At 54.6% G+C, this 16,145-nt stretch overlaps 1 protein-coding gene across 1 annotated transcript in view; it reads right to left on the bottom strand.

Annotated features, from left to right (window-relative positions):
* Positions 1–408: 408 nt before the first annotated feature.
* LOC145339889 (dynactin subunit 1-like) overlaps positions 409–16,145 on the bottom strand; it is a gene marked incomplete at both ends in the record, with an annotated part of 62,044 nt that continues 46,307 nt past the window's right edge. Inside the window, 2 exons of the mRNA XM_080184427.1 lie at positions 409–429; positions 6,997–7,014. Of these exons, the coding sequence (XP_080040553.1) occupies positions 409–429; positions 6,997–7,014 (39 nt within the window). The remainder of the gene's footprint in view (positions 430–6,996; positions 7,015–16,145) is intronic.

Here is a 16,145-nt window from a genome sequence, read left to right as displayed (position 1 = left end):
GATATCACTGAATGGCAGAGCAGACTCAATGGGCTGAGTGGCCTACTTCTGCTGTAATTATAAATTATAGTCTCTCCCAGATTTAGGGCTACTCTGTCCCCCCCCCCCACTGAGTATCCAGTACAAGTTGATACTGATTGTAGTGCGGAGCCCTGGAGCTGTGTTGAGAAGTGTGGCAGTAACCTGTATCACTGCAAAACCAGTTTCATGGGTGCTTAACTGCTGAACATCACAATGCACAGACCCAGAGACAGCCAAATACATCTCACTGCTCAAACTCGCACCTCTCCCACACCCAGCACACAACTGATGAGGGGAGAAGCCCAATAACAGGAGACATCCTGATGTGATGATGAAAGAATGGGCATGGCCCGCAGCTGGTATCTGTTCACAGTGCTTGCTGCTCACCTTGGTACGTCTGGTGGGTTGCTGTGTGCCACGAGGAAGTCGAGTAGGAGGAAGGGGGAGGAGAGCGAGAGAGGACAAGCAGCAGCGACCAACACGAGAGATCGAACAGAGAGAAAAACAGCAGAAAAGTTAGTCAAGAGCCAGTCATTTCAGCAACAGCACACCATGAGGACTGAACAGTGACTGCTGGCCATGCATAAGACAACAGCCAGGTGTCCAACTGAGAACTCATCCATTCAACTCTCCACAGGTAAGGGTGAATGGCAGCCAGCGGGACAGCGGTTCATTCCTCACTCGTGCTGCACTCAGTGCAACAATACAGCAGTTCACAGCTGGAGCGCAGTCCTGGCCTGTTCAACAGTACGCGGAAATACACAATCCAATCTCACAGCACAATCAGCAAAAACATTACTGCCTAGGCACACAACTCCACCACCCGCGCTCACACACACACACCGACCCGACCGCGCGCTCACACACACACACACCGACCCGACCGCGCGCTCACACACACACACCGACCCGACCGCGCGCTCACACACACACACACACACCGACCCGACCGCGCGCTCACACACACACACACCGACCCGACCGCGCGCTCACACACACACACACACCGACCCGACCGCGCGCTCACACACACACACACACCGACCCGACCGCGCGCTCACACACACACACACACCGACCCGACCGCGCGCTCACACACACACACACCGACCCGACCGCGCGCTCACACACACACACCGACCCGACCGCGCGCTCACACACACACACACCGACCCGACCGCGCGCTCACACACACACACACCGACCCGACCGCGCGCTCACACACACACACACCGACCCGACCGCGCGCTCACACACACACACCGACCCGACCGCGCGCTCACACACACACACACCGACCCGACCGCGCGCTCACACACACACACACCGACCCGACCGCGCGCTCACACACACACACCGACCCGACCGCGCGCTCACACACACACACCGACCCGACCGCGCGCTCACACACACACACACCGACCCGACCGCGCGCTCACACACACACACACCGACCCGACCGCGCGCTCACACACACACACACCGACCCGACCGCGCGCTCACACACACACACACCGACCCGACCGCGCGCTCACACACACGCGCGCTCACACACACACACACCGACCCGCCCGCGCTCTCACACACACACACACACATCCCGACCCGCCCGCGCTCTCACACACACACCCCGACCCGCCCGCGCTCTCACACACACACACACACCGACCCGACCGCGCGCTCACACACACACCGACCCGACCGCGCGCTCACACACACGCGCGCTCACACACACACACACCGACCCGCCCGCGCTCTCACACACACACACACACACACCCCGACCCGCCCGCGCTCTCACACACACACCCCGACCCGCCCGCGCTCTCACACACACACCCCGACCCGCCCGCGCTCTCACACACACACCCCGACCCGCCCGCGCTCTCACACACACACCCCGACCCGCCCGCGCTCTCACACACACACCCCGACCCGCCCGCGCTCTCACACACACACCCCGACCCGCCCGCGCTCTCACACACACACCCCGACCCGCCCGCGCTCTCACACACACACCCCGACCCGCCCGCGCTCTCACACACACACCCCGACCCGCCCGCGCTCTCACACACACACCCCGACCCGCCCGCGCTCTCACACACACACCCCGACCCGCCCGCGCTCTCACACACACACCCCGACCCGCCCGCGCTCTCACACACAAACCCCGACCCGCCCGCGCTCTCACACACACACCCCGACCCGCCCGCGCTCTCACACACACACCAACCCGCCCGCGCTCTCACACACACCCCGACCCACCCGCGCTCTCACACACACACACACACCCCGACCCGCCCGCGCTCTCACACACACACCCCGACCCGCCCGCGCTCTCACACACACACACCGACCCGCCCGCGCTCTCACACACACACACACACCCCGACCCGCCCGCGCTCTCACACACACACCAACCCGCCCGCGCTCTCACACACACCCCGACCCGCCCGCGCTCTCACACACACACACACACCCCGACCCGCCCGCGCTCTCACACACACACACACACCCCGAACCGCCCGCGCTCTCGCACACGCTGAACGCTCAGACGCGCAGACGCTGAACGCTCAGACGCGCAGACGCTGAACGCTCAGACGCGCACACGCTGAACGCTCAGACGCGCACACGCTGAACGCTCAGACGCGCACACGCTGAACGCTCAGACGCGCACACGCTGAACGCTCAGACGCGCACACGCTGAACGCTCAGACGCACACACGCTGAACGCTCAGACGCACACACGCTGAACGCTCACACGCACACACACTGAACGCTCAGGCACACACACGCACACACTCACGCACTCACACACACAGAACGCTCAGACGCACACACACAGACGCACACACACACTGAACGCTCAGACGCGCACACACACACACACTGAACACTCAGACGCACACACACTGAACGCTCAGGCACACACACGCACACACTCACGCACTCACACACACAGAACGCTCAGACGCACACACACACAGAACGCTCAGACGCACACACACACAGACACTGAACGCTCAGACGCGCGCACACACACACGCACTGAACGCTCAGACGCGCACACACACGCACACACTGAACGCTCAGACGCGCACACAATGAACGCTCAGACGCGCACACACTGAACGCTCAGACGCGCACACACTGAACGCTCAGACGCGCACACACACACACACTGAACACTCAGACGCACGCACACACAGACACTGAACGCTCAGAAGCACACACACACACATTGAACGCTCAGACGCACACACACACACACACACACCGAACGCTCAGACGCACACACACACACACACACACACACCGAACGCTCAGACGCACGCACACACACACACCGAACGCTCAGACGCACGCACACACACACACACACCGAACGCTCAGACGCACGCACACACACACACACACCGAACGCTCAGACGCACGCACACACACACCGAACGCTCAGACGCACGCACACACACAACCGAACGCTCAGACGCACACACACACACAGAACGCTCAGACGCACACACACACACACACCGAACGCTCAGACGCACACACACACACACCGAACGCTCAGACGCACACACACACACACACCGAACGCTCAGACGCACGCACACACACACACACCGAACGCTCAGACGCACACACACACCGAACGCTCAGACGCACACACACACCGAACGCTCAGACGCACACACACACACACCGAACGCTCAGACGCACACACACACACACACCGAACGCTCAGACGCACACACACACACACACCGAACGCTCAGACGCACACACACACACCGAACGCTCAGACGCACACACACACACACCGAACGCTCAGACGCACACACACACACACACCGAACGCTCAGACGCACACACACACACACCGAACGCTCAGACGCACACACACACCGAACGCTCAGACGCACACACACACACCGAACGCTCAGACGCACACACACACACCGAACGCTCAGACGCACACACACACACCGAACGCTCAGACGCACACACACACACCGAACGCTCAGACGCACACACACACACACCGAACGCTCAGACGCACACACACACACACACCGAACGCTCAGACGCACGCACACACACACACACCGAACGCTCAGACGCACACACACACACCGAACGCTCAGACGCACACACACACACACACCGAACGCTCAGACGCACACACACACACACCGAACGCTCAGACGCACACACACACACACCGAACGCTCAGACGCACGCACACACACCGAACGCTCAGACGCACACACACACACACACACACACACACCGAACGCTCAGACGCACACACACACACACCGAACGCTCAGACGCACACACACACACCGAACGCTCAGACGCACACACACACACACACACACACCGAACGCTCAGACGCACGCACACACACACACACACACCGAACGCTCAGACACACACGCACACACACACACCGAACGCTCAGACGCACACACACACACACACACACCGAACGCTCAGACGCACGCACACACACACACACACCGAACGCTCAGACGCACACACACACACACCGAACGCTCAGACGCACACACACACACACCGAACGCTCAGACGCACGCACACACACACACACACACCGAACGCTCAGACGCACACACACACACACACTGAACGCTCAGACGCACACACACACACACACCGAACGCTCAGACGCACACACACACACACACACCGAACGCTCAGACGCACACACACACACACCGAACGCTCAGACGCACACACACACACACACACCGAACGCTCAGACGCACGCACACACACACACCGAACGCTCAGACACACACACACACACACACACCGAACGCTCAGACGCACACACACACACACCGAACGCTCAGACGCACACACACACACACACACCGAATGCTCAGACGCACACACACACACACACCGAACGCTCAGACGCACGCACACACACACACACACCGAACGCTCAGACGCACACACACACACACCGAACGCTCAGACGCACACACACACACACCGAACGCTCAGACGCACACACACACACACACCGAACGCTCAGACGCACGCACACACACACACACCGAACGCTCAGACGCACACACACACACCGAACGCTCAGACGCACACACACACACACACCGAACGCTCAGACGCACACACACACACACACCGAACGCTCAGACGCACACACACACACACACCGAACGCTCAGACGCACACACACACACACCGAACGCTCAGACGCACACACACACACACACCGAACGCTCAGACGCACACACACACACACCGAACGCTCAGACGCACACACACACACACACCGAACGCTCAGACGCACACACACACACACCGAACGCTCAGACGCACACACACTGCACACACACACTCACACACTGAACGCTCAGACGCGCGCACACACACTGAACGCTCAGACGGACACACACACACTGAACGCTCAGACGGACACACACACACTGAACGCTCAGACGGACACACACACACTGAACGCTCAGACGCACACACACTGCACACACACACTCACACACTGAACGCTCAGACGCGCGCACACACACTGAACGCTCAGACGGACACACACACACTGAACGCTCAGATGCAGATGCAGACGCACGGACACACAGACGCACACACACAGACGCACGGACACACAGACGCACGGACACACAGACGCACGGACACACAGACGCACGGACACACAGACGCACGGACACACAGACGCACGGACACACAGACGCACGGACACACAGACGCACACACACAGAATGCTCAGACGCGCACACACACTCGCGCACACTGAACACTCAGACGCACACACACTGCACACACACACACAGAACGCTCAGACGCACACACACACAGAACGCTCAGACGCACACACACTGAACACCCAGACGCGCGCACACAAACACGAACGCTCAGACGCACACACACACACCCACAGTGAATGCTCAGACGCACACACTCACACACACTGAACGCTCAGACGTGCACACACCCACACTGAACGCTCAGACGCGCACACACGCTGAACGCGCACACGCGCGCACACGCGCTGAACGCTCAGACGCGCGCACACACGCTGAACGCTCAGACGCGCGCACACACGCTGAACGCTCAGACACGCACACGCAGGACACTCAGACGCACACGCAGGACACTCAGACGCACACGCAGGACACTCAGACGCACACGCAGGACACTCAGACGCACACGCAGGACACTCAGACGCACACGCAGGACACTCAGACGCACACGCAGGACACTCAGACGCACACGCAGGACACTCAGACGCACACGCAGGACACTCAGACGCACACGCAGGACACTCAGACGCACACGCAGGACACTCAGACGCACACGCAGGACACTCAGACGCACACGCAGGACACTCAGACGCACACGCAGGACACTCAGACGCACACGCAGGACACTCAGACGCACACGCAGGACACTCAGACGCACACGCAGGACACTCAGACGCACACGCAGGACACTCAGACGCACACGCAGGACACTCAGACGCACACGCAGGACACTCAGACGCACACGCAGGACACTCAGACGCACACGCAGGACACTCAGACGCACACGCAGGACACTCAGACGCACACGCAGGACACTCAGACGCACACGCAGGACACTCAGACGCACACGCAGGACACTCAGACGCACACGCAGGACACTCAGACACGTTCAAATTCACCACACACACACACAAAACATTGCATAACCTTGTGATTGCTATGAAACAATCCCGCAGGCAACATATGCACAACCCCCCAGAATATTTCTTGTTATGCATCATGCTTCATATTTCTGTATTAAAACACTCAGTGAATCTTCTGCAAAGTTAAACATTAGAAAAATTGGGTAAAGCTACATCGAAATCTTCCTGCTGACAGTAATTACAAAGAGTTTAAAGCATGCAGAAATATTAGTCAATACCTTTCTCACTGCTGGAGTCTGACGCATCATTATGTAAAGGATACAGAGACAGCGACAGATATTAGAATGAATGCAGTTTGTTAATAGATGCTGTGTCTTTCTGATTGCCTGCAAATTGCTGCAGTGTTAGAGTGCAGGCTGTGTGTAAAGAGCCCGTACAAAACCCACTCGACAAGAGATACAGACAGAGGGGCAAGGTGGGATGGAGGGAGTGAGGGAGCGGAGGGATGCACACTCCAGCTGGTCAGTCAAACGCTGAGCTTGTCCTGTACTCGATCACTCAGATACATCAGCATACATCCACTGGCAACACCCCTAGGCTGGTGATGAGGTCAGTGCTCACTCGCTCGCACAGACAGCTGGGAAAGGCTGACTCCCACAGCTCCATACTGATCCAACCTTATCCTCAGGAGATGCTGCAGCCTCAGCTACTCCTCCGTAACCTAGCAACAGCAGACATTTGGCAGAGTGTCTTCATCGCTTCCCCTCCCCCTCGCCACCTCAAACACAATGGAACTGATTGGTAAAGAGTCGGGCCTCAGGGCACGGCATCCCATCACCAACACAACCAACCAAAGACTGCCGGACAGTCCAACAGCGGCTCACACAGCCGACTGCCACCATACTGACCCCTCCACAAACAAAAAACTGCCCTCAATCCTCACAAACATGTCCTTTCCCACAGTTATTCAACACCTCTTCAATGCTATCACATTTCGACACAATCCCAAAAGACAAGCAGGCAATTTGGCCAACACAGTGTGTATCCAATCTCCAACAAATCATTGCCTCTGTAACCCCACATAATCCATCAATCTACACAAGGAGTCACCCAGGGCCAGAATCGAACCTGGGTCCCTGGCGCTGTGAGACAGCAGTGTGAATCACTGTGTCACCGTGCTGCCCCATGTCCCTGGCACTGTGAGACAGCAGTGCTAATCACTGTGTCACCGTGCTGCCCCGGGTCCCTGGCACTGTGAGACAGCAGTGTGAATCACTGTGTCACCGTGCTGCCCCGGGTACCTGGCACTGTGAGACAGCAGTGCTAATCACTGTGTCACCGTGCTTCCCCGGGTCCCTGGCACTGTGAGACAGCAGTGCTAATCACTGTGTCACCGTGCTGCCCCGGGTCCCTGGCACTGTGAGACAGCAGTGCTAATCACTGTGTCTCCCGTGCTGCCCCGGGTCCCTGGCACTGTGAGACAGCAGTGTGAATCACTGTGTCACCGTGCTGCCCCGGGTCCCTGGCACTGTGAGACAGCAGTGCTAATCACTGTGTCACCGTGCTGCCCCGGGTCCCTGGCACTGTGAGACAGCAGTGTGAATCACTGTGTCACCGTGCTGCCCCGGGTCCCTGGCGCTGTGAGACAGCAGTGTGAATCACTGTGTCACCGTGCTGCCCCGGGTCCCTGGCACTGTGAGACAGCAGTGCTAATCACTGTGTCACCGTGCTGCCCCATGTCCCTGGCACTGTGAGACAGCAGCGCTAATCAGTGTGTCACCGTGCTGCCCCGGGTCCCTGGCACTGTGAGACAGCAGTGCTAATCAGTGTGTCACCGTGCTGCCCCGGGTCCCTGGCACTGTGAGACAGCAGTGTGAATCACTGTGTCACCGTGCTGCCCCGGGTCCCTGGCTCTGTGAGACAGCAGTGTGAATCACTGTGTCACCGTGCTGCCCCGGGTCCCTGGCACTGTGAGACAGCAGTGTGAATCACTGTGTCACCGTGCTGCCCCGGGTCCCTGGCACTGTGAGACAGCAGTGTGAATCACTGTGTCACCGTGCTGCCCCGGGTCCCTGGCACTGTGAGACAGCAGCGCTAATCACTGAGTCACCGTGCTGCCCCGGGTCCCTGGCACTGTGAGACAGCAGCGCTAATCACTGTGTCACCGTGCTGCCCCGGGTCCCTGGCACTGTGAGACAGCAGATCTAATCACTGTGTCACTGTGCTGCCCCGGGTCCCTGGCACTGTGAGACAGCAGTGCTAATCACTGTCACCGTGCTGCCCCGGGTACCTGGCACTGTGAGACAGCAGTGCTAATCACTGTGTCACCGTGCTGCCCCGGGTCCCTGGCACTGTGAGACAGCAGTGTGAATCACTGTGTCACCGTGCTGCCCCGGGTCCCTGGCACTGTGAGACAGCAGTGCTAATCACTGTGTCACCGTGCTGCCCCGGGTCCCTGGCACTGTGAGACAGCAGTGCTAATCACTGTGTCACCGTGCTGCCCCGGGTCCCTGGCACTGTGAGACAGCAGTGTGAATCACTGTGTCACCGTGCTGCCCCGGGTCCCTGGCACTGTGAGACAGCAGTGTGAATCATTGTGTCACCGTGCTGCCCCGGGTCCCTGGCACTGTGAGACAGCAGTGCTAATCACTGTGTCACCGTGCTGCCCCGGGTCCCTGGCACTGTGAGACAGCAGTGTGAATCACTGTGTCACCGTGCTGCCCCGGGTCCCTGGCACTGTGAGACAGCAGTGTGAATCACTGGGTCACCGTGCTGCCCCGGGTCCCTGGCACTGTGAGACAGCAGTGCTAATCACTGTGTCACCGTGCTGCCCCGGGTCCCTGGCACTGTGAGACAGCAGTGTGAATCACTGGGTCACCGTGCTGCCCCGGGTCCCTGGCACTGTGAGACAGCAGTGTGAATCACTGTGTCACCGTGCTGCCCCGGGTCCCTGGCACTGTGAGACAGCAGATCTAATCACTGTGTCACTGTGCTGCCCCGGGTCCCTGGCACTGTGAGACAGCAGTGCTAATCACTGTGTCACCGTGCTGCCCCGGGTCCCTGGCTCTGTGAGACAGCAGTGTGAATCACTGTGTCACCGTGCTGCCCCGGGTCCCTGGCACTGTGAGACAGCAGTGTGAATCACTGTGTCACTGTGCTGCCCCGGGTCCCTGGCACTGTGAGACAGCAGTGTGAATCACTGTGTCACCGTGCTGCCCAGGGTCCCTGGCACTGTGAGACAGCAGTGTGAATCACTGTGTCACCGTGCTGCCCCGGGTCCCTGGCACTGTGAGACAGCAGTGCTAATCACTGTGTCACCGTGCTGTCCCGGGTCCCTGGCACTGTGAGACAGCAGTGCTAATCACTGTGTCACCGTGCTGCCCCGGGTCCCTGGCACTGTGAGACAGCAGTGTGAATCACTGTGTCACCGTGCTGCCCCGGGTCCCTGGCACTGTGAGACAGCAGTGTGAATCACTGTGTCACCGTGCTGCCCCGGGTCCCTGGCACTGTGAGACAGCAGTGTGAATCACTGTGTCACCGTGCTGCCCCGGGTCCCTGGCACTGTGAGACAGCAGTGCTAATCACTGTCTCACCGTGCTGCCCCGGGTCCCTGGCACTGTGAGACAGCAGTGCTAATCACTGTGTCACCGTGCTGCCCCGGGTCCCTGGTGCTGTGAGACCTTATCCCCAAACTATGACCCCTAGTTCTGGGCTCCCCCACCATCGGGAATATTCTTTCTGAATCTACCCTGTCTAACCCTGGAAGAATTTTAAGTTTCTGTGAGATCCCCTCACACTCTTCTAACCTGCAGTGAATATAATCCTAACCAACTTTGTCTCTCCTCATTTGACAGACCTGCCATCCCAGGAATCAGCCTGGTAAACCTTCACTGTGCTCCTTCAGATGAGGAGACCAAAACTGCACACAGTAAGACAGGTGTGGCCTCACCAACACCCTGTACAATTGCAGCAAAACATCCTCTCACTATGAAGGCCATCATACCATTTACCTTCTTTACTGCCTGCTGTACCTGCGCGCTTACTTTCAGCGAATGGTGTACGAGGACTCCAAGGTCTCACTGAGTATCCCCCTCTCTCAATTTACACTCATTCCAGTACATCCAGTGGTTGTTGCAGGTCCCGGGGTTCAAATGTTTTAGTCGGAGTAGAGAAGGAGGTAGAAGGTGGGGAGGGGTAGCATTATTAGTCAAGGACTGTATCACAGTGTCAGAGAGGAAGTTTGATGAGGACTTGTCTGTTGAGGTAGTATGGGCTGAGATTAGAAATAGGAGAGGAGAGGTCACCCTGTTGGGAGTCTTTTATAGACCTCCTAAAAGTTCTAGAGAGGTTGAGGAAAGGATTGCGGAGACGATCCTGGTTAGGAGTGAAAGTAATAGGGTAATTGTTATGGGGGACTTTAACTTTACGAATATTGATTGGAATTGCTATAGCTCTAGCTTGTCAGAGGGGTCAGTTTTTGTACAAAGCGTGCAGGAAGGTTTTTTGACTCAGTATGTAGATAGGCCAACTAGAGGTGAGGCTATATTGGATTTGGTGCTGGGAAATGAGCCAGACCAGGTGCTAGACTTGGAAGTTGGTGTGAATTTTGGTGATAGTGACCACAATTCGGTTACGTTCACCTTAGTGATGGAAAGGGACGGGCATGAGCCTCGGGGCAGTAGTTTTAGCTGGGGGAAGGGTAATTATGAGGCTGTTAGGAGAGAATTAGGAAGCATAGGTTGGACTAGGAGATTACAGGGACTGGGAACGTCCGAAATGTGGAGTTTTTTCAAGGAGCAGCTACTGCGAGTCTGTGATAGGTATGTCCCTGTCAGGCAAGGAGGAATTGGTAGGGCTAGGGAACCGTGGTGCACCAATAAAGTTGATTCGTTGGTTAAAAAGGGAGGCTTATGTTCGGATGAGACTTGAGGGCTCGGGTAGTGCATTAGAAAGCTTTAGATTGGCTAGGAGGGAGTTGAAGAGTGAGCTAAGAAGGGCTAAAAGAGGACATGAGAAGACTTTGGCTGATAGGATTAAGGAGAATCCTAAGGCGTTCTATAGGTATGTCAAGAACAGAAGGTTGGTTAGGGCAAGATTAGGGCCAGTTGTAGACAGCAGAGGGAAGTTGTGTGTGGAACCGGAAGAGATTGGAGAGGCATTGAACCAATATTTCTCTTCGGTGTTCACGCAGGGGGACATGGATATAGCTGAGGAGGACACTGGATTGCAGGGGAGTAGAATAGACAGTATTACAGTTGATAAGGGGGATGTGCTGGATATTCTGGAGGGTTTGAAAATAGATAAGTCCCCTGGTCCGGATGGGATTTACCCTAGGATTCTCTGGGAGGCAAGAGAAGTGATTGCAGAGCCTCTGGCTCTAATCTTCAGGTCGTCGTTGGCCTCTGGTATAGTACCGGAAGATTGGAGGTTAGCAAATGTTGTCCCATTGTTTAAGAAGGGGAACAGAGACTTCCCCGGGAATTATAGACCGGTGAGTCTCACTTCTGTTGTGGGCAAGGTTTTAGAAAAAATTATTAGGGATAGGATTTATAGTTATTTGGAGAGTAATAAATTGATTGGAGATAGTCAGCATGGTTTTGTGGCGGGTAGGTCGTGCCTTACTAACCTTATTGAGTTTTTTGAGAAGGTGACCAAAGAGGTGGATGGGGGTAAGGCAGTTGACGTGGTATATATGGATTTTAGTAAGGCGTTCGATAAGGTACACCATGGTAGGCTTCTGCAGGAAATGCAGATGTATGGGATTGAGGGTAATCTAGGAAATTGGATCAGAATTTGGCTAGCGGATAGGAGACAGAGGGTGGTCATTGATGGTAAATATTCATCTTGGAGTTCGGTTACGAGTGGTGTGCCTCAGGGATCTGTTTTGGGGCCACTGCTGTTTGTAATTTTTATTAATGATCTGGATGAGGGTATAGTTGGGTGGATTAGTAAGTTTGCTGATGACACCAAAGTCGGAAGTGTGGTAGATTGTGAGGAAGGGTGTCATAGTTTGCAGGAAGACTTAGACAGGTTGCAGAGCTGGGCCGAGAGGTGGAAGATGGAGTTTAATGCGGAGAAGTGTGAGGTAATTCACTTTGGTAGGAATAACAGATGTGTCGAGTATAGGGCTAACGGGAGGACTTTGAATAGTGTGGATGAGCAGAGGGATCTAGGTGTATGTGTACATAGATCCCTGAAAGTTGGGAATCAAGTAGATAAGGTTGTTAAGAAGGCATACGGTGTCTTGGCGTTTATTGGTAGGGGGATTGAATTTAGGAGTGGCAGTGTTATGTTGCAACTGTACACAACTCTGGTGCGGCCGCACTTGGAGTACTGTGTGCAGTTCTGGTCCCCACATTACAGGAAGGATGTGGAGGCTTTGGAGAGGGTGCAGAGGAGGTTTACCAGGATGTTGCCTGGTATGGAGGGGAGGTCCTATGAGGAGAGACTGAGGGATTTGGGGTTGTTTTCGCTGGAAAGAAGGCGGCTAAGAAGGGACCTTATTGAAACATATAAGATGATTAGAGGTTTAGATAGGGTGGATAGTGATAGCCTTTTTCCTCGGATGGAGAAAGCTAGCACGAGGGGGCATAGCTTTAAATTAAGGGGTGGTAGTTATAGGACGGATGTCAGGGGTAGGTTCTTTACCCAGAGGGTGGTGAGGGACTGGAATGCCCTGCCTGAAGTTGTAAATGCGCCTAGTTTGGGGGCGTTTAAGAGATGCGTGGATAGGTTTATGGACGAAAAGGGATTGGTTTAGGTTAGTGGGTCATTGTTTTTTTTTAACTGGTCGGCGCAACATCGTGGGCCGAAGGGCCTGTTCTGCGCTGTAATGTTCTATAGAACATAGAAACGTAGAACAGTACAGGCCCTTCGGCCCTCAATGTTGTGCTGACTTGTGTCCAATCCCAAGATCAAGCTATCCCACTCCCTATCATTCTGGTGTGCTCCATGCATCTAATCCAATAACCGCTTGAAAGTTCCTAAAGTGTCCGACTCCACTACCACAGCAGGCAGTGCATTCCACACCCAACCACTCTCTGAGTAAAGAATCTACCTCGGACATCCCTCCTATATCTCCCAACATGAACCTTATAGTTATGCCCCCTAGTAATAGCTACATCCACCCGAGGAAACAGTCTCTGAACGTCCACTCTATTTATCCCCCTCATCATCTTATAAACCTCGATTAAGTCGCCTCTCATCCTCCTCCACTCTAAAGAGAAAAGCCCCAGCTCCCTCAACCTTTCCTCATAAGACCTACCCTCCAAACCAGGCAGCATCCTGGTAAATCTCCTCTGCACTCTCTCCAATGCTTCCACATTCTTCTTATAGTGAGGTGACCAGAACTGAACACAATATTCCAAATGTGGTCTCACCAAGGTCCTGTGTAGTCTCAGTATAACCCCACGGCTCTTAAACTCAAACCCCCTGTTAATAAACGCTAACACACTATAAGCCTTCTTCACGGCTCTATCCACTTGAGTGGCAACCTTCAGAGATCTGTGGATATGAACCCCAAGATCTCGCTGTTCCCCAGAACCCTGCCATTTACCCTGTAATCCGCATTCAAGTTTGTCCTACCAAAATTAATCACCTCACACTTATCAGGGTTAAACTCCATCTACCACTTTTCTGCCCAGCTCTGCATCCTATCAATGTCTCTTTGCAGCCTACAAGAGCCCTCCACCTCATCCACTACTCCACCAATCTTGGTGTCATCAGCAAATTGACTAACCCACCCTTCAGCCCCCTCTTCCAAGTCATTGATAAAAATCACAAATAGCAGAGGACCCAGCACTGATCCCTGTGGTACATCGCTGGTAACTGGCCTCCAGTCTGAAAATTTTCCCTCCACCACCACCCTCTGTCTTCTATGATACAGACAGTTACTTATACAATCGGCCAAATTTCGTTCTGTACCACACCTCCTTACTTTCTTCATGAGCCTACCTTGGGGTATGTTATCAAACTAAAATCCATGTATATGACATCAATTGCTCTACCTTCATCCACATACTTAGTTACCTCCTCAAAGAATTCAATCAAATTTGTGAGACAGGACTTACCCCTCACGAAACCGTGCTGACTATCCTGGATTAAACTGCATCTTTCCAAATGGTTATAAATCCTATCTCTCAGGACCCTTTCCATTAACTTACCAAGAACCGAAATAAGACTGACTGGCCTATAATTAGAAGGGTCATTCCTATTTCCTTTCTTGAAGAGAGGAACAACATTTGCCACTCTCCAGTCCTCTGGCACAATCCCTGTGGACAGTGAGGACCCAAAGATTAAAGCTAAAGGCTCTGCAATCTCATACCTTGCCTCCCAAACTATCCTCGGATGTATCCCATCTGGCCCAGGGGACTTATCCACCCACAGGTTTTTCAAAATTGCTAATACATCTTTCCTCAAAACATCTACCTTCTCCATCCTATCAGCCTGTATCACACACACATCCTCAAAAACATGGTCCCTCTCCTTAGTGAACACTGAAGAAAAGCAGGCCCTTTGGCCCAACTTGTCCGTACCCCTTTCTCTTAAAGATGTTTTGGCCTGGATAGAGAGAGATGTAAAAGGTGTGAGGGATTTTTACTACTGGTTAAGGAGAATATCATAGCTGTATTGCGGGAGGACACCTCGGAGGGCTCAGACAGTGAGGCAATAGGTGTCCAGATCACCAACAACCTGTCTTAGTCCTTCCACGCTGATACAATAGTTAAGAAAGCCCTTGAACGTCTCTACTTTCTCAGAAGACTAAGGAAATTTGGCATGTCAGCTACAACTTTTACTGATGTACCATAGAAAGCATTCTTTCTGGTTATATCGCAATTTGGTATAGCTCCTGCTCTGCCTAAAACTGCAAGGAACTAGAAAAGGTCGTTCACGTAGCCCATTCCATCTCACAAACCAGCCTCCCATCTATTGACTCTGTCTACATTCCACGCTGCCTTGGCAAAGCAGCCAGCACAATTAAGGAGCCCACAAACACTGAACATTCTCTCTTCCACCTTCTTCCTTTGGGAAAAAGGTAGAAAAATCTGAGGTCACGTACCAACCGACTCAAGAACAGCTTCTTCCCTGCTGCTGTCAGACTTTTGAATAGACCTACTTTGCATTAAGTTGATCTTTCTCTACACCCTAGCTATGACTGTAACATGATACTCTGCACTCTCTCCTCTAGGAACGGTATGCTTTGTCTGTACAGTGCACAAGAAACAATACTTTTCACTGTATGCTAATACATGTGACAATAATAAATCAAATCAAATGTATGCATAGAGCTCAGGAACAGGAAGGGTGTAGTCATAATGTTGGGAGTTTACTATTGGCTGCCCAACTACCAGCGGGGGATAGAGGAACAGATATGTAGGCAGATTTTGGAAAGGTGTAAAAGTGACAGGGTTGTTGTGGTGGGAGATTT

This window comes from Carcharhinus amblyrhynchos, unplaced genomic scaffold (genome assembly GCF_965287045.1).
Source record: "Carcharhinus amblyrhynchos unplaced genomic scaffold, sCarAmb.v2.hapA scaffold_724, whole genome shotgun sequence".
NCBI lineage: Eukaryota > Metazoa > Chordata > Chondrichthyes > Carcharhiniformes > Carcharhinidae > Carcharhinus > Carcharhinus amblyrhynchos.
Note: the sequence above shows the minus strand (reverse complement) of the source record. Positions and strands in the feature narration are given on the sequence as shown.